The sequence below is a fragment of the Cnephaeus nilssonii genome, assembly GCF_951640355.1.
Source record: "Cnephaeus nilssonii genome assembly, chromosome: 4".
Taxonomy (NCBI): domain Eukaryota; kingdom Metazoa; phylum Chordata; class Mammalia; order Chiroptera; family Vespertilionidae; genus Cnephaeus; species Cnephaeus nilssonii.
Window position 1 is genome coordinate 4,478,195 of NC_137075.1, and position 19,257 is coordinate 4,497,451.

At 56.3% G+C, this 19,257-nt stretch overlaps 1 protein-coding gene across 1 annotated transcript in view; it reads right to left on the reverse strand.

Moving 5' to 3' along the window:
* Positions 1-1,193: 1,193 nt before the first annotated feature.
* The window catches only part of CSPG4 (chondroitin sulfate proteoglycan 4), a 36,364-nt gene continuing 18,300 nt past the window's right edge, over positions 1,194-19,257 (reverse strand). The window contains exons 2-10 of the mRNA XM_079768408.1: positions 17,306-17,469; positions 12,378-15,905; positions 10,756-11,238; positions 10,244-10,420; positions 8,430-8,628; positions 8,214-8,348; positions 7,935-8,101; positions 4,208-4,391; positions 1,194-3,909 (exon numbers count right to left, since the gene is read on the reverse strand). Coding sequence (XP_079624534.1) covers positions 2,093-3,909; positions 4,208-4,391; positions 7,935-8,101; positions 8,214-8,348; positions 8,430-8,628; positions 10,244-10,420; positions 10,756-11,238; positions 12,378-15,905; positions 17,306-17,469 — 6,854 coding nt within the window. The 3' untranslated portion in view covers positions 1,194-2,092. The remainder of the gene's footprint in view (positions 3,910-4,207; positions 4,392-7,934; positions 8,102-8,213; positions 8,349-8,429; positions 8,629-10,243; positions 10,421-10,755; positions 11,239-12,377; positions 15,906-17,305; positions 17,470-19,257) is intronic.

The window sequence follows — 19,257 nt, forward strand, 5'->3', positions numbered from 1 at the left end:
CCCTGGGCTTCTGGGAGAAGCAAAGCAAAGCATAGAGACACCCTTGGCAGGGCCCTGCGTGAGGCTGGCCTGGAGGGTGCTGAAGAGACCGGGAAGTCAGACCAGGATTAGAGCTCTGGGTATGAAGGGCACTCTGTGGGGGTCCCCACCTATGGGTCTTGGCTATCCTATAGGACAGGCTTTCCCTGTGGCAACAAGAGCTGGCTGGGCCTTCTGAGGGAGTGAAGAGGATCTAGGTGACTGGATGTAAAGGCATCAGAAGGAGGGCTGGTCCAGGGGCAGCCAGCGAGGAGGAAGGGATCTCCTCTCTTGCCCTAGTTTCTGGTTTAGATGTTACAGGTGTTGAGGCACAGGGAAGAGGGGACTCAAACACAGGTCAGCTGCCAAAGGCTGGTTGGGGCTCTCCACTCCCAATCTGGCTGTGCTCAAGCCTCTTTCCCCCTACTCCAGAGCTCAGACACCTCTCATGCTTCTTAAGAGGACTTTAACCTGGGGTATCGCCTGGGACCCAGAATCTGTCTCCATTTCCCCCAACTCTGGGAGACCCTCCAAAGGGAAAGGACCAGAGGGTGGTGGCTCCTCAGGAACTCATTGGGGGCCTTTTGGAGACCCTGTGTCTCTAACCCACCCCTAACCAAGTGATAACCCTTTGGGCCACACACAGAAACAGCTTGCAGAATCCTTGCTGCTTACTCTGCTTTTGAGGAGCACCCATGATCCTCTTGTTGGAAGGTTAGAGGCCAGTAGAAATCTTCCTTGTGAATATCTCCATGGAGCTGAGGGCAGGTGTCTGAGGTGGTAGTGTCTCAACTTTCCCATCATCACCAGGGCCCAGCCTTGGGTCCTCATGTCTCCCTTACTCTCCTCACCTTTGGTGCTCTAACCTCTTGAGAGGTGGGTGGAGAGGGATAGGTCTGTGGAAGCCAAAACGCAGGCTAAGACATCTAGGGCTGGACACGGAATATCTCTTGGTTTCCTTTTTTGCTTTAAGCTCTTTGGAGAGAGCCTAGCCCACGTCTACTAAACCAAAGGGCTTTGGTCCCATCCCACAGAAGAAGCAGAGATCTGGTCCCAGGAGGGGGAGGTTCGGGGCTCCTGTGGCCTTGGCCACCCTGCTGGCTTTGGGGACCAGGGGAGTGCAGGCTGGTGTGGACAAAGACCCAGTGCACAGTCAGACAAACAACACACAGCTGTCCAGAATCTCTGAAGCACCGTTTATCCAGGCCCCATGGAGCCGAGTGTCCCAAACTGCCTGCCCTCTAGTCCTCAGGGGAGCACAGGCATTACAGTGCCCACGGCCTCAGACCCCGCATGCTCCCCAGCCCAACCTGTTGCAGGGCCACACACGCATGCTTGCTTAGCCCTCATCCCATGCAGGTGGTAATGAACTGGCCCCAGACCCTCCTCCATCTCACACTGCCAGGGACTCCATCAATCTGGGCTAGCTCAGCACCATGTTAAATACTTTCCTTGCAATCTCCCTTAAATAAACCCATCCCCAGAGCAACCCGCCCACCTTGCACTCTGAACATATTCTACTGGCTTCTGGCTTCCAGAGGGTGGAGGGGCTCTCTCTTCCTCCGCTCCAGGAAATACCATTTCCCTAAGAGACGAGGGGGAAACGTTTTTCTCTCAACCCTGGGGCAGAGACAAGGGGAGGCCTGACTTGGAGGGACCACCTAGGAACCTTGCCTGCCCCTCCCTTTCCTTTTTTTGCCTTGCCCTTAAGAAGGTTAGGGGTGACTCACCTGAGGTCACAGACCCAGTACCCAGAGTCCTGACCCATGTAGGAGGTTGCTCTGGTTTGGATAGCCTAGACTAGCTCCAGGGCAGGGGACTGACTCCCCAAGCCGGCCTCTGTCCTTGGCTCCTTGTAGTTGTCCAGGCATGGAGTGAGCTGGGGAGATCCCAGTTTTTGACTCCACTCTGTCCCAGACCCCTGAAACTTCCTCCCAGCAGCCTCCATCCCTGGTGTCCTCAGGTCTGTCTGGCTTTGTGGACACTCAGACAGTATCAGGGCATGGCAGCAATGGGGGCCTGGGCCTGAGCAAGCCTGTCCCTGTCCTGTCAGCACCTGGGCCCAGGACAGTCCTTATACCCAGTACTGGCCATTTTTGAGGGCAGGGTTGGATGTCCGGCAGAACTGCAGAAGCTCTGGGTCCTGATGGCCCCCTGGTGGGGGCCTCTGGCCAGGCACAGCTGTGAGTGGGATGGTCTGGCCGGGCTCCACCTTGCGGAAGGTCTCCGTGTCTTCAGCCAGGCCGTTGCGGGGCTTGGCTGTCAGCACCTGGACGTGGTGCTTGCCTGTCTTATTGCGTTTGCGGAGATAGAAGAGCAGGGGCAAGATGAGTGCCAGGAGCAGGAGGACCAGGCACACGGGGATGATGACACTGAACATGTTGTCCTCGAGGAAGCCCAGGAAGCCCCCTCTGGCCACAGGTGGCACAGGGCTGGAGGCTGCTGGCCGTGGCTCACCAGTCGGAGGGCTGCTCTCCGGCCTCCCTGCTTCTGTCTGAGCAGCCTCAGGGAGACTAAGCAAGGCCACGCTGTAGGACTGGGCTGCATTGTAAGGCTCAGTGGCGAAGTCCAGCGAGGCCACAGCAGGTGGGACACCTCTTGCCCACAGCTCGAGAGTGAGACTGTCACCCGCGGGGCCAGGGGACCTGCTCTCTGGCCTGCCTACCTCCAGCCCCAGCTTTCCATCCTCAAGGTCCTGCTGTGTGAATTGCTCCACAGGTTGGCTGTCCCTGGGCATACGGACCACACGGCCATGCCGGGGTCCTACCAGGAGCCGGAAACGGGGCACACTGCCTGTGTGGTTGGCCAACTCACCTGCATCTAGGATGGTGGAGTCCAGGCGTAGGGTGGCACCCTGGGGCCACGGACCACCTGCCCACATATGCAGCAGAGCCCTCACAGTGACATTCACGGTGGCTGATGTATTGGCACCTCTGGCCAGTGCCAGGACATTGAAGTGGTCTTGAGAGGAGGAGAAGTTGGTGAAAGCAAAGACCACCTCACCCTGGTCTACCTGGACCTGGCTGAAGGCTGTGGCTGGATGCCCGCCCACCAGGAGATGCCCATACTGAGGCCCCTGGGTGAGGTGGTAGGTGGCGTCCGGCTCCTCCTGATCTGAAACCACCCGGAGCTGCTGCCGGCTCAGTGAGGAGTGCCCTAAGGCTTGGGGCACCTCTAGGGGTGCCTGCAGCTGCACCTCAATGGTGGATGGCAAGACGTCCACGGCCAGGGACATGGACAGGGGTGGACTGGCCCCGTCAGACACGCTCAGCTGGAAGATGCCTGCCACACTGCTCCCATTGGCCACGAAGGCCAGCCGCCCTGCATCCACATCGCCCTGCGTGAAGCGCCTCACAGGGCCCGCACTGGCCCCGGCCAGGCTCAGGAAGCCATTGTGGGGTGCTCGTTGCACCTTGAACTCGATCTCCTCGGGAGCTGAGTCTGGGTCCACCACACTCAGATGGGCTCTGGAGACGGAGGCGCGGGAGCCGCGGGTGAGCCGGAGTGGAATGGAGGCCTGTGGCAGGGGTGGCCCCTCATTCACATCTCGCACCGTGATGGTGAAGGCCTCTGAAGTTTGGGGTCCTGCCAAGGAGGCCCCTGCCTTCCCCTGGAGGTGGGCATGAAAGTGGAAGCCATCTGGCTGAGTGCCCCTGCCACCATGGGCATACACCAGCTGCCCTGCGGCCAGCTGGGACTGCAGGAAGTGGGGCTGCCCAGCATGGAGGGGCTCCTCCGACAGCAGCAGCTGGCCCCAGGCAGGGAACTGCGTGACCTGGAACAGCACATCGTGCTCTGGGCGCTGAGATGACAAAACACTGGCCAGGAGGTTGGAGGCGTCAAGGGCAGCCCTGGTAATCTTGGCCCGCTGGCCTTTGGAGACCCAGAGACCTGTGGGTAAAACACAGGCTATGAAGCTTCAGTCCACTGAGGGAAGAGCCATGAACCCTCAGGCTGGGGCCCCCAAGGCAAGGTTTGCCTCCCCCCTCAGACCAGGTACCCCAGGATGGGGTTCAGAGTTCTCAGGTGGAACAAGGACCATGTCTCCCCTCTGACCTCAAAGCCTCTATATCTGCCCACCCTCCCTATAACATCCCAGGTCCTGGGGGCTGACCCTGGTCTTGAGTCCACTCCTCTCTGGGCCTCTCCTAGTGTCCTCCTAACTTTGCCAGCCTATCATACTGTTCACCTTTGTTCCTCCAGAGACGGCTGGGGCGCTGGGGACAGGCAGCCTCAAAAGATACAGCCACAGCAAGGGTGGTGGCTACATCAGGGGCAGGAGGTGAGGCCAGACGGAGCTTCAGAGTGTCGTGGGCCTCCCAGAAGGGCTCAGCAGGCATCTTGTGCTCATATAGAACATTCCCGGCATACACCTGTGGGAGACCACCACCGTTGGAACAAGGCAGGTCCAGCCTCTGTGCCCAGCAGTCCCCTCCCAGGCTGGCACCTCCCTCAGACCATCCCTGGATTATGGCGGTAGCCTCCTAGCCTCATTCTAGGCTCTCCCAGTTATGCCTGCCTCTGTGTCTGTAACGTGCACTCTCACTGTCTCAGGGGCCACCACTAGGCAGTCACATGGCAGACCCAGGCTTTGCCACTTTGGGCAACTCTCTTCTCTGAGCCTCTGGGGAAAGCAATAGTCTACCTCATTTCTCCCAACAGAGGTCTTTCCTCTTTGCACTGATCCCTGCCCCTCTTGCCTACTGAGTACACCTCTTTTACCTTCTCCCCCCCCTTTTTTTTCCGTATGGTGTCAATTTTGCCCCAAATGGATCATTCCCATTGTTATGCAGCCATATTATTCTTTCTTCCACCTTAAAGAAAAAAACTTGATTCACTTTTCCCACAAACATTTGCCACCTTCCCCTTGCTGTTCTTTGTAGCAAACTGCAAAAAGAATAGCTTACACTGCCCAGCTGGCATGGCTCAGTGGTTGAGTGTAGACCTATGAACCAGGAGGTCATGTTCGGTTCCTGGTCAGGGCACATGCCCGGGTTGTGGGCTTGATCCCCAGTAGGGGACGTACGGGAGGCAGCTGATCAATGATTCTTTCCCATCATTGATGTTTCTATCTCTCTTTTTCTTTCCCTTCCTCTCTGAAATCAATAAAAATATATTTAAAAAAGAAAAGAAAAAAATAGCCCACACTCCCCCCATGATGTCCTAAGTGTACTCCACCCAGGCTTCGCTCCTGTTCTGGCCAGGGGCACCAGTGGCCTCCGTGTTGTTAGATCCAACGGTGGGTTGTCAGGCCTCATCTTGCCTTGGATGCCATATGTGAGCATCCCTTCCTCTAATGCAACCTTCTCCAGGATGGCCCTTGTCTTGGTGTTCTTCCTACCTTAGTAGTTGCTTCTTCACAGACTCTCTTGGTCCCTCCTATTCTCCCCAACATCTATGACTTGGCCTTGAGATTCTTCTCCATCTACAGGCAGGCCCCACCTGCTCTCATTCAGTCCTCAATGCCAGCTATGTGATGATCCCCTTATGTGTATCTCCCACCCGGACGGCTCTGTCTGGAACCCCAGCCTCTTGTATCTACCTGCGTCCTTGGCAGCTTCTTGGGGATGTATAGTGGACATCTCAAACTCTGCATGCACTATGCAGACTCCTGCCCTGCCCGCCTTTCCATCCTCCCAATGCGGAAGATAGCAGCTCTGTTCTTCCAATGGCTCAGGCCAAACTCTGGCATCATCCCTGACTTCCCTCCTCTTCCCACACCCCATCATCTCTGGCCTGGATTATGGTGATAGCTCTCCTAACTGTGGCCTGTTTTGGCCCCTGCTCCCGTCCCCCTACATTTTGTTCTTAATATAAAAACCAGAACGAGCCTTTAAAAAGTAAGGTCATGTCACTCTTGCTCAGATTGTGCAGTAGCTTATCATTTGACTACAGAGACCCCATTGTGACCCCATTGCCCTTTCAAACTCACCTATGACCACCCTTCCTTAGCAAGTCCAGTCCAGCCAACCTGCTGCTTGCAAGGGCTGTCTGCATGTTAAACACCAGGCATATTCTTCATTTCCATAAAGAAGTTCCTCCCCCCTTCTGATCCTAATGTGTTCTATTGGCTTATCTTTTGTTTTCTCCTTTTAGAAGACACAGAACTACTTTCATTCACTCAGAAAAAAAGGACTTGTGCAATAGCAACATGGAAACTGATTGGTGTGGAAGACTTTAGGAGAGAAGGGTTGTGATGACTGGAGAGCACAGCCTAGTTAAAGGGGTGGTGGCTTCTCAGCTGATTGCTGTAAGAGGGAACACAGGCCTTTTAAAAAACTGGAAATTAGTTTTTTTAATTGAAATCTTCTAAAGATTGTACGTTGACCATTAATTAAAAAATATTAAATGCATTGTGCAGGCTGTTGGCCAGATGTGGCCTGCAAGGACAGCCAGATGTGACCTTTGGCCTAGGCTGAAAGGTGGGCAGGAAGGAAATGAAGACCCCTGGGAGTGGGGGTGGGAGGCTGAATGCCTGGGTACAGGAGCATCTTGGGTGGGAGCGGTCTGGTTGAGGGTGGGGCAAATCCCAGGCAGAGTGGAGAGGGTCCCCGAGCTCTGGGAGCAAGCAGTGTCTTCTAGGGAAAGAAACCTTGGACTAACAGTCAGAAGGCACAATCCTGGCTTTGCTTCTTACTAGCCACGTGCTCTGAATAACGCCATCTGACCGCTGTGACCTTCAGATTTCTTATCTGCAAAGTGGGGACACCTGTTCCCTGACCCGCCCAGCTCAGAGTATTGTGGGGCAGTGGTGGTGTCAGATATCACCAAGTCCTCCCTAGCCCCCTTCGCCAAGGGCAGATGGGTCTCTGCCATGCTCCTCTGCATGGCACTGCCAGCCCACCCCCTGTTGACTCTTCAACCTGGTCCTTCAGATTACTGGGATGTGGGGAGAAGCACTGTAGGGTGGGGGCAGGGCTCAGGAGGCCTAGTCCATTCCCTCCCACTTCCTGGGCATCTGATGACAAAGGCTCCCAGGGACTCAGGGGCACAGCTGCTGCAGCCTCCGGCCTACTGACTATTTCCTTATAGGCAGGGGCAGGAAGAGGGCCACAGCAGAAGCCAGGGCTCCAAGAGAACCAAGAACCCAGGCCTTGTGGATGTTGGTATGAGGGACCCAAGAAACCTTTCCTGCCACCACTAAAGACTCTCCTTTCCTGAGGCCTAAAGGCTCCCCACCTGCTCTGCCTTTGGGAGGACCAAGGCTTCCCTGGCACCTCTTGCACATAGAAGGGGTGTGAAGTGATGGCTGCTGGGACTGGTACTGTGAGCACAGAGCTCTGTGATCCCAGCAGCCCTGTAGTCTGAGTGTTTCCCGTTAGCCTCTGCTGTGTTTTAGGACAGCCACGCCCTGAAACTGCAGTGATGGACAGATGGCAGCTCCACTCCCCACTGGACCTACTCAGCTGCCTTCTGTCCACTCCCGTGCTCCTAGGACCCACTCTGTTTCTTGCTGGCTCCTGACCTGAGACCCAAGCTCATACATCTGTCCACAGGCCCAAATTGTCCAGGGGAAGCCTCCATTCAGGGCTGCCTTCATCTCAAACTCCATCCCCTGAACCAAACACTGCCCCTCACCAGCCACTGGGGGGTACTAGTGTCCCCCACCCAGGGCACACTTTCTAGCTCCTAGGGTCCAACTTTGTTTTCCTTCTGGAAGCCCAACCCCAGGACCTGACCCCTGTTCTGAGCCCCTGTCACCTTGACCTCCTGCATCCTTCTCTCTCACCGTGGAACACTAAGTCCCATTTGCCTTAAGGGCCTAGTGGCTCCTGGAGAGCAAGGCATGCATGGCCTGGATCAGAGGAGGTTCAGGGAGTGTGCTGCCCACTATGCTGGATCTGGTACCGGTATCCACGTGTGTCCATGGTGGAGTGGGCCACCTGAGATGTGGCTGTAGAGAGTTGAACCCTTACCTCAGCCTGAGTGAAGTTCACCAGGGCCTCCCCAGTGCTGCCCTGCTGGGTGTGGAACAGCCGGCCAAGCTGGGGGCCCTGTACCACCCAATAGAGCAGATGGTGAGGGTCGGTGCCTGTGCTGGAGCTGGCTCTCAGGTTCTGGCTGCTAAGCGGCTGGACAGCTCCTATGAGAGGCAAAAAGGGCCTGTCAGACTCAGACCAGGGGCCAGGGCAAGGCCTGTGACTTCTGGAGAGGCAGCATGACCCTGATCTGCCACCCACACTTGGTAGACCCACCTGGGCAGACAGTTAGCGTTCGGCTGCCCTCCAGTGAAAGAAGCGGCTGCTTCTGGGCCGTCACGTGGAAGAAGTGTCCAGGGGAGGTGTGCTTGCCATCAGAGAGGCTGAAGTGGAAGCCTCCATCCAGGGCTCCTGAGGGCAGATGTGGAATTGGGTATCACTGGCCCATGCTGGTACCCTGTCCTCAGGGTGTCCCCACATCTAAGCACCCACCTCTGTGTGAGAATAGCACAAGCCCACTGTCCAGCTGGGCCTGTGTGAAGCTGTGGGCCTCGGTGCCCAGTGTCGCCTGCAGCACTACTCGTCCATTGCTGGGCTGCTCGATGGTGTAGACCAGGTCCTCGGGCTCGGAATCGTCGTCTGTGCCCTTAAGGGCTGTCATAGGGATGGGCACAGTGCCCCCCTCCCACATCTGGGGACACAGGCCTGTGAAGGTTCTGCCCCCACCAATGGCCATTCTGGGCTCATCTGCACAAAGGGCCCCACCCTATTCATCTTTCTCTGTTACCCCAGGGACCCCGTGCCCAGGCTTCCTGCTCCCATCTGCCCTAATCTTGACTGTCCCTCAAGGACAGCTCATGTCCCTCTACCTCAGGAAGCTTCCAGCTCTTACTCTCATAGGCTTCGCAACCCCAGAACCCCCCAAGCCTGGCCAACAGCACTGCTTAATCTGGTGTCTCACTGGCAAGGCAGAGGCCTCCCTCAGACCCTCTAGAGTTTGGCTCCCCAAGTCCCTGCCCCCACATGGAGCACAGCAGTGGTGCCCCCATTGCTGTGCTCCAGTAATTTTTGCCTGCCCGGGATATTTAGAAATGGGCTCCCCTTCCAGGTGAAGGAGGGGATGGGAGGCAGGGACAGCGGGAGGGGCTGATGGTTGGCCACCACCCTGCAGCACTGAAGCAGCACTGGGAATAGGGCAGTCACCAGCCTCAGTGGCTGGGTGAGGCCTGCTGGGTGTGGACTGGCCCTCCCTATGCTCAGAGTGAACGGGAAGCTCCCGCAGCCCTCCTACCTGCCAGCAGGGCAGGATCCCCTTCCCAGAGTCCTGTGACCTGTCCTGCTGGGTCAACAACTTGTGAGCAGTAATGGGGAGGGGCTTCCAAACCTGGAGAACTAAGGTCTCTGGAATGCCTGGACTCCCTCCCCTAGCCCCAGCTGACTCCTGCCAGAGCTCTAGAAGGAAGGCCACTATGGTTGGAGGCTCCTGGCATGAACACAGTGGACAGCACCACCTGGTGGCCGAGCTTCCACATAGCACCACCTGACTGTTCCCTGAGGGCGGGGTGGGGGTGGGAGGGGAACAGCCCTTAGCCTATACCCCACCTTTTGCTGGTCTCCCTACCACTGAGCTGCTCCCCAAGGCACAGCCTATACCACAAAAATGCCCAGTGCTCATGTCACAGACAGCCTGTCAGCCCTCTTTCGAAGCCTCCCAAGTCTCCTGCTGACCTGGAGTCCACACCCTGTCCATCGCTGTCTTGCTGGGTGAAGCCACACCCTTTCTGTTCCACCAGTAACTAGTTTTGAGACCGTCGAGAAGTTTTGTCACCTGTCTGGGCTTCCACTTCCACCTCTGCTGAATGGGGGCACCACTGCTGTGCTCCATGTGGGGGCAGGGACTTGGGGAGCCAAACTGTGACATTTATTTGCTGGGGGTGGAAGTGGGGTGCTTAATGGCTCCTCACCTGGAGTCCACCATTAAGCACTTGAAAGAACTTTCTTCAGGAATTCTGGTCCTAAGCCATAGAAAAACACTTCTGTTGAAAGTGAGCCCAGGAAAGAGCAGTGCCAAGCGTGGCCATTCTCAAGGTTGCCTCCTGAACTTATAAGTTTCCAAGAAGAAAACCTCACACCTGTGTTCTATTTTCAGTGCAATAGCTCTTCCCTCTTCCCAACAGCCTAGTGAGGCACGTGACATTGTCCCTATTTTAAGGAGGAGGAAACTGAGGCTCAGAGAGGGGGAAGCTGTGTGTTGGGCCTTTCTCCAGGAGGGGGTGGGGTGGGAGGTGGTTCTAGAATGCTCTCACCTGCAGGCCTGTGTTTGTGGTGAGGACAGGGGGCTGGTCGTTGACAGGCAGGATGGTGATGGCAAAGGATACGGGATGGCTCTGGCGGTCCATCTCTGAGGCATTAGCCACTAGGATGAAGCTGTCTGTCCGGGTCTCGCTCCCGTCATGAACATAGTGGATCAGCTGTTCTTCCACCTGCAGGCCGGCCCAGGGCTGGAGGTCAGGCTCAGCACCCTTCAGGCCCTGCCCTTGGGTGGGGGCGGAGACTGGGTCCCTTAGCACTTCAGTTTCTGCAGGTGGAGACAGCCCTTTCTCCCCGAGTAAAGGAATGAAGGAGTGAAGGAAATGGGATCGTCATTCCTATCTACCTGGTGAAGAAGGAATGAGGTAAGGCATCTGAAGCAAACATGCTCCATAAAGGTGGGCTCCATGCCTCCTCTCTTCACACATCCCCAGACTGGGCACCCCTAGGCTCCCTCACTCTGTCCCCAGAGCTGGACTGTACCCCTGGGACCTCCCTGGCAGCATACCTCTCTCCAGGAGAAGGTGCTGAGGGTCCTGTTTTGAGGGTCTTCTTCTCTCCGCAGGGCCCCGTGCCGGGGTGGCTCTAACACCTGCAGGACAAGGCCTGGCAGCATGGGGAAGTAGGGCCCAGTGATGCGGAGCAGCGGAGGGGCCAGGGTGCAGGTGCCACCCTCGGGGACACTGAAGTTCTGTGCCTCCAGGGGGATGGTGGTGGGCAGCACCTCCAGCTCCATGTGGATACCCTTGAGGGGAGCACCCAGGCCCGAGGCCACATCCAGGGAGAAGGTATCACTCCAGAACTCAGGGCGGGAATGCAGGTACAGGACCCTGCCCGCATCCACGGCCTCCTGAGAGAAGCTCTTCACGGGGTCCAAGCTGGGCGGCTCGGCTGCAGGGGTGGCGTGAGACAACATCACCAGGTAGCCAGCACTTGGTGGGGTCTTCACTGAGAACACAATGTCTGCGGGTGGCACTGTCTCCTGGGCTGCCTGGTTAACAGAGGGTCACAGGGACTCACCACAGGCACAGGGGAGGCTGTCATAAGACATACTCCCTGAGATGTAGACAATTACACATCCTCAGATTCAGTGACATAGACATATAATTTTACCAAATACTGATGTGTGAATAGAGACAACAATCATCCCACATGTACACACACACACACACACACACACACACACACACACACACACACACGCTGCCCCGCTCCCACTATTGTCACTTCTTACCACCAGAGAGCGCCCCATCCTTCTGGAGGCACAGACTCTAAGAAACTATAGGCTCCATGGAACTTGCACACCCTGTCCAGATCAAGGGCTGCTGGGTGCTCCCTCATCTGATTGTCCACCTCCAAGTTCACATTCCTGATTCTGTGTCTTTGCCTGGACTTGTCTCTCCGCCTGTAATATGGTTCTCCCCATTTCCTGCTAATTGAAATCCCAGGCTCTTCAAAGCCTGGCTCAAATTCTGCCTCCTCCAGGGCAACAGCCTGATGCCAGATATATATAGTCACATTCTGACAAAAGCCCAGAGAGCCAGAACCACAAGGGGCTCAGAAATTGCCAGTGTAGGAGAATAAGGTCCAGAAAGGGCAAGAGACTGGCCTGAGATCACAAAGCAGGTCAGTGGGCCTGCTGGGAGGCCCGTGGTTGCTCTGTGAGGTTCCTGGGGGTTCAGCAGCTCTCTTCAGACCGTGAGTCCTGGTCTGAGGTCTGGGAAAGGAGCTGAGGACGTGGTAGCCTGGGGACCAGCTAAGTCTGTCTCCAAGGCCTGTAATCCTCAAAGTTTGTGTCCAAGAAAACCCTCCAGAGAACTTATTGTTACTAGAATACAGATTCTTAGGCTCAACTTCAGAGATTTTGTGGCCTGGGAGGGGCCCAGAAACATGCATGGTTAACCACAGCATGTGCACATATGCACATGACATGTGGAGGTACACACAATGCACAGGTAGCTTTATGTACAACAAATCCCCCAGAAACTCTTGGGCACACAACATGGATGTGTACAGGAGCATACCCAAGGCACGCACACAGCTGACCCGGAAGCCACCACAGGCATACTGGAAACATCCAAGCACACACAGCATGAAGGCCCATGTGCTGCTCATCCCCCAGCCCTTTACCTCCAGATGATCCCTTCTGATCTTAGCTGCCTCTCCTTGGAAGACATAGACCTTCTTGTGCTGGACCAGGTGCAGTGGGGCCAGTGGCCTTTCTAGGGCAATGGTCACTTGTAGGGTGGCATCCGTGTGCATGGGCCCTGCATCCACAGAGAAGGCCAGGGTGTCACGGGGGCTGAGGCTGCCGTTGTGGCTGTAGAGAATGGCCCCATTCAGCAGGTCCCGCTGAAAGAAGGCTGTGGCTGGCTGGCCTGCCCGGAGCAGCTGCCCCCAGTGTGGACCAGCGGTGACATGATAGTGAACCTCATCCCCACTGCGGATGTCTAGGTTGGTGTCCAGGTGGAGTACAGCTGTGTCGATGGTGCCCTGGCCTCCTTGAGGGACCACGAGGCTAGAGTCATTGGCCACACGGAGGTAGGGCTCTGAGGCCTGCACTTCAAGCAGTGTGGTGGCCTGGTGCTGCCCATCAGACACCTGTAGCTGGATCCAGCCGCGGTCAGCCCCGGAGTGCATGAATAGTACTCGCTTCTTCCTGAGGTCCTCCTGAGTAAAGCGGTAGATGGGCCGCATGGGGTCATCCACAGCCACAATACTGCCAAAGAGGAGGTCCTTGCGGGTCAGCACCAGTTGGGCATCAGTAAAGCCAGAGTCGGCATCGCTGAAGGCCACGTCATCTGTAGTGAGTAGTCGCTGCCCACCCCGGGCTACATGGAAGATGCGGTTGATGGTCTGCACGGGGGCGTGGTCATTCACGGGCTGGATGGCCACTCGGAAGACGCCGCGTACCTCCTCCCAGGCCGTGCCACCGCTGCCCTCCCCCTGGCGGGTAGCTACAAATGGGATGTCATCTTCTGTGGTCTCAGAGTCATCATGCTGGTACACCAGCCGGCCATGCAGCAGGTCCTCATTGGTAAAGGATGTCACCATGATGGTCTTGTCTTGTGTCCCCTGCCATGCCAACCTCCCATGGCGGGGCCGCTCCATGACCTCATAGAGATAGCTGGCATTGTTGAGACTCTTGACGAAGAGGTGGTCAGCGGAGAGGATAGCCTCACCACCTTCAGGGACTGAGAGGAGAACATTGGTGAGGACAGGAGCATCTGGGTCACCACCAATATGGATGGGGAAGGTGTAGAGCGGGGAGAAGTGTGGCGGAGCTGTGACACGGAAATGGAAGACATCCTCGACCACCTCTGAGGCACGTGCAGTGGCTCCATAGGTCACCCTACCAGCTTGCAGGTCGTCTTGGGTGAAGCCCTGACCTTCTGATAGCCGCATGCCCTGGAGTCGCAGATTACCTTTCTTGGGGGCCTGAACTACTTCATAGTGAAAAGTGGTGGGGCTTAGGCCTGCCTCCTCCAGGGTGGCCTCCAAGTGGGCTGTGGTAAGGGCCTCTTGCCGGGTGTTCTGAGTGTGCAGTGGCTCCAGCCGCAGCAGCCACACGGTGGCTCTCTGGACTGTCACTGGGAAGGACAGATTGCTTAGGGTCTCCTGACCCACCTGCACCTCCAGGGTCAGTTTCTCCACCATGTCCTCAGCATGGTGCTCTGGGTCAGTGCTTAGGTACCTCACGCGGCCCTGTTCCAAGTCCCGCTGGTGGAAGGCCTGCGTGGCCCACCATTCTGCACCCTCTGCCCCGCCTGATCCCTGCTTCTGCAGCTCCCCAAACTGCAGGGCTCCAGTGACTCGGAATAGCACACTCACATCCTGCCCTACAGCATTTGTTTCCACCGACAAGTTGGTGGGCAAGACCAGTGCAGCAGAGCCCTGGGCCAGGCGCAGCCCTGTGTTGTGGCGGATCTGAATGGCTGGCCGGACAGCCACCACCTTCAGTGTGGCCAGGGAGCTGGCCTGCATCCCATCGCTGACCCGGAAGATGAGGTCCTGGGCAGGCCCGCCACTGTGGACATAGACAAGGCTGCCTGCCTCCAGCTCCTGGCAGGAGAACTCGGTTGCTGGCTCCCCAGGTTTGTCTCGGCGTTCCACGGGGCCAGTAGCCAGGAGCTGGAAGGTAAGGCCCTCGCAGGTGGAGTCTGGGTCATAGGCCTGGAAAACCTCGGGCCCCAGTGGCTTCTGTGTGTGTTCCAGGATCACCATGAGGTTGCCATGTGGGAAGATGACACGGGGTGGATCATTGACAGGGTTGATCTGGATGGGCAGAAGGTAAGTTTGGCCCCTCCGAAGGCAGGAGGGCACGGGCCCCTGAGCCGTCACTGTCACCTCCAGCACCAGCTGGTCGGAGGTGTCCTCAGAGCCATTGTGGACAAAGCGGGCCTTGCGGTTCACCACATCTAGGAGAGTGAACATTTGCCGAGTCCGCACGCCTGGAATGTCCAGCTCTAACTTGCCGTGGCGCGGCTCACGGCTCACACTGAACAGCACCTGGGATTTGCGCAGTTCAGCCTCTCTCAGGTCCAGGGTGGGCTGCACATGCCGCCATTCAAGCCAGGCTGTGCCACCCTCAGCCACCACCAAGGGGCTGATGGTCAGCAGTTGGGTGAAATTGTCGAAGACAGGAGGCAGCCCGGGTTCAGGCACGCAGGGCTCAGGCAGCTCCATGGCTGGCCAAACTTCAGGTGCCAGGGTGGAGAAAACTTCGTAGGGGCCATAAGCATCCTCCTCGTATTCGTCTTCCTCAGGCCTGCAGCCAGCCACCATGTTGCGAGTCAGCCAGGCCTCCCGGAGCCCCCACCTCTGGCCATTGACGCTGAGGTCCTCCATGCAGCCCAGTAGGGAGACACTGACAGCCCCCGCTGCCAGGCCCAGGCGGTGTTCCTGGAGGTGGTGAGAGGCCTCTGCATCTAGCCCCCCAAGGAGAAGACTGCCACGTGGCTCCAGGTAGCTGAGGACCCCACGGTTGGAAGTACGTGTTGGGTACTGGTCCACGGAGATTTCCAGCTGGTGAGCATCTATGTGGACACTGACCTCGTGGGGCTGCCCATCGGCCACAGGCACACCGTTGTGGAGCAACACAGTGCCCTTGCCTTTCTCGACCACAGCTCGCAGGTGGCCCTCAAATATATCCAAGTAGATGAAGTCCCCATGCTGACCACCTGCCTGGAAGGCCAGGGGTGCCTGCTGGCTCCTTGTGATGAGCGTAAACTCCAGGGTGCCTTCATCCCGAGTGCTCCAAGGAGGGAAGGCTGCCAGTGAGTGGGGCCCAGAGAAGCCCAGGGCCACATCATCACCAGCGGAAAACTCTTCAGCACAGCCCTCATGCACATCCGGGGTTAGTGGCTGAAGGAGGCTGTGGCCATTGAGGGTGGCTGCGTGGAGGCAACCCCTCAGAGGTCGGCTGGTTCCCCTCAAGTAGGGCAGGCCCAGGCTTCCAGTGCCCCCCACAAAGAGCCCGTAGGGGACCTTCAGAGGCCCCCCTGTGACTGGGGCTGAAGTGTTGAGGAGCCCATCGACTGACAGCCAGGCCCAGCCACCTGACATCGTTAGCCCCACTGTGTGGAGGACGGAGTCACTCAGCAGCATCTCTGATGGGGTCTGCAGCCTCAGTTCCTCCTGGCCTAGGACAAGTCTGACCTGAGGAGAGATGGGGAGTAGGGGAGGCAGCCATGTGAATCTACCACTTTTGCGGGAAAAGCATAGTTGATCCCTAGGGCCTGGGACAAGGTCTTCTCATGCCACCTTTCTCTCCTTCCTGTCATCTCTTATTTTCCAAACACTCACCAGAGTGATCCCTATGAGGCCTGGACAGCCACTGGGCTCTGATATGAGTCAGATGTGGCCCCTATCCACAAATAACATATATCTAGAGGATGCTCTCCTAGACATTCGATCTGGATTAAAAAAAAATTTGTTCCCTCTTTCCCTGGCTTGAGAGATGCTAGAAAAATTACTTTGGAATATAAAAGATCCCATCATGGGCACCTGGGAACCCCTTGCTGAGGGCCCTGAGTGGGGCAAACATGGAGGGTTACCAAAGCAGCCAGGCTCACTATTCAGGGATGGGGAGCCCACCAGAGGTTCCGCATTGTGAAGGTTCAGGAAGAAAAGCTCCATGACCTAAAGTGAGGGGAGATCCTTAGGCAGCGAAGAGGGACATGGTTCTGTCTCCAGGACATTGACACCAGAACTGACTCTGGGGCAGTGCTCCCACAACCTGAAGGCAGAACAGGTCTTGGAAGAATAGGGGAGCTGAGAGAGCAGAGCACTATTAACGAGACCTTGGCAGTCCAAGGATGGAGCACCGCTGTAGGGGCGTGGCCTTATCGCACATGGCAGAGAGGAGGGGTATCAGGATCAGGCTATACCAGGCCAGGTTTAACAGTGAGATCTTACGGAAGTGAGAAGCAATGGCAGCAGCAGTTGGATTGATGGGTGACAGTCCTCTCCTCAGTGTGTCCTGGAATCAGCTGACTCTCATTTGGACTAAGACCTTGGGTTCTCAAACTCTTCATGGTTAGGGAGAAGCCTCAAGAGAGAGTCAGAGGAATTCTTGCTAATATAGCTTGTAGCGACTTGAAGGATTAAATGGAAAAAATGAGGAAGCTGTGGCTGTACTGTTGTTACCATCATCTACAGACATGATTGTTGCTATGCAGAGCCCAGGTGATCACTGGGTGGGGTGGGGGGTAGGGGGAGGGAGAAATGTCCATGCCGAGACTTCAAGGAGAGACTAGTGTTAGGCAGGTGCAGGGAGTTGGCGAGAAAACACCTGGCAGCAAGAGACCATAGATAACCAGGGAACTGAAAGCCATTGGAGTGATCAGCACCTAAAGGCCAGCTAGAGTTGTGGTAAGAAGTGAGGTTGGAGAACAGGAGGGCAGAGCAAGTTCATGAGGGACTCACAGCTTCTGGGATTCTGTTGTCCATCTCACAGTGGAGAACTTGAGACCCCAAGGTGAAAATGACATGCACAAGGTCACATAGCTGATTAGGGGCCATTGAAAGCTAGAGTTCAGCAGGGAGATGTCACTGACCTGCAGGCGTCCAGAATTGAGCTGCAGGAGGAGGTGGTCAGCTGGGCCTGCTGCCAGGAGAAGCAGGGCTTCACGCTGGGATGTGGAGAACTGTAGCTGTAGGTCTATGTTGGTCAGAACTGTGTCCACTAACACCTCCAGGTGGTTCTCACCGAAGAAGGAGGCTGTGTGAGAGAGGGAGTCTTAGTCAAGTCTCAGACCCTTGCCTGGAGGAGGACAGGTGCTACAGATTGAATATGTAGGTTGCAGGGAAAGGTTTCATGCTGTCCATGGGCCTCAGCCAGATCCCAGCGCCTGCTTGGTCCTGGCCCCAGAAGGTACCCAGCCTAGATTTTGCCTCTGAAGAAGGCCCAATCCAGCAATTTCAAGCAACTTAGGTCTCCTCTTCAGAGGTTCCTGGAGCCAGGGGCTTCTACCAGCAATGGCTCTCTTCCCCTCAGCCCCAGCAGAATCTGGGTCTGGCCCCTCCTTGGCCCAAAGGGAAACCATCACTGGTGTGATCACCTGTCTGGTGGTCACAAATCCCAGGACTGGAGTTCCAGAAGAACCACCTCTACCCTCAACTGATCCCTGTTCAAATTCTTTCTCCTAAGTACACTTACACTTTGGCCACTTTCCACGCTCTGCCCCACCTCTGAGGGTTGGTTGGGGACTGGTGGTGTTGCTGTCAGGCAGCTCACCCATCTTTGCTTCTCTCTTGGGCCATGCTCCCAGCTGCTTTTGGGTGTGGGCAGAGGCAGCTTGTTGGGTCTGAGTCCACAGAGAAGCAAAGGTTTTAAGGCCAGATGGAGGCCATGTGCAGTGCTAGACCCCAAATGGGCCAAAACTTCCTGCATCACCCCATGTTGCATCCTGCTGTAGAGCTATTATTGGTCCCTGGTGAGCAGTCAGATCCGGTCCCATTGTTTGCAAGCCAGGGATGACAACAGCTGAGTTCTCTAAGGCAGGGTCTGAGGCTGAAGGCAAGGCTTGGGAGGAGCTGAGGGTCTGTTGGGCAGGCCCGTGGGCCTCCCGAAGCAGCAGGGGTTTCATAGCGTTGGTGGCCATTGTCAGGGTCCCTTTTGTCCCATGCTGGGACACCTCCTCTTTTTAAGTTGCCACCTCCTTCTAGGCAGTTTCCTCAAATTAGCCTCTCTTGCCCTCCAACTTGCTGCCACAATTTCTGGTCTATTCCTTTGTGGAGATTAGGGCCAAAAATAACTTTGAGTCTGTCCCCCAGATGTCCAAGCCTGGGAGAGGCAGACAGTAATGGTTTAAAAAGATGATTCATCCCTGTTGGGCTTCCCTTAAACCCCATGTGAGTGAATAAAGGCTAACGGCGTGATAGGGATGGTCTAGCACCAGCTATATACCTAATAGTCCCCGGCCAACTGGAGCCAGCTGATGTGTGCCTGAAAAAATAGCCACTGGAGGAGTCTGAGGCATGTATTTCCTACGGGCAGCCAGCACTATGCCAGGGATGTCCAAGGATAACGCTCTTCCGCTTGGGCTGAGCTTACAACCCTTATAGTCATCTCCTTTGCTGGCACTTGCTAGAAACATCAGGAGCCTTTGATTGGGAAGTTAAAGGAGTCAAATAAGAACTTTAAAATCACCTGAGAACATGGCTCAGTAAGCCCAGCAGGGCCAACAGACCTTGGTGCTGGTAAGGGACATGTCAGGGGACTGGCAGGTAGCGGGCACCTGTGGTCAACTTACCAGCAAGGACATTGATTCTTAAGAACACAATGCAGCACACTACACTGAGGGCATCCACAGTTGCAGAGGGTGGGGCACGTGGCTGCTGCAGAACAGGGCCACCATGGTGGTGGGCCAGAGCTCATAGCAGCTGGCAATAGCTGATGGTAAATTTTTAGGGATTTTGTTAGCCAGGTGATGTTGCCTAGTGAGAATATTTATACCATGTAAAGAGGCCAAAACCACAAATCAGGGCTCCCTCTCTCCCAGAGAGC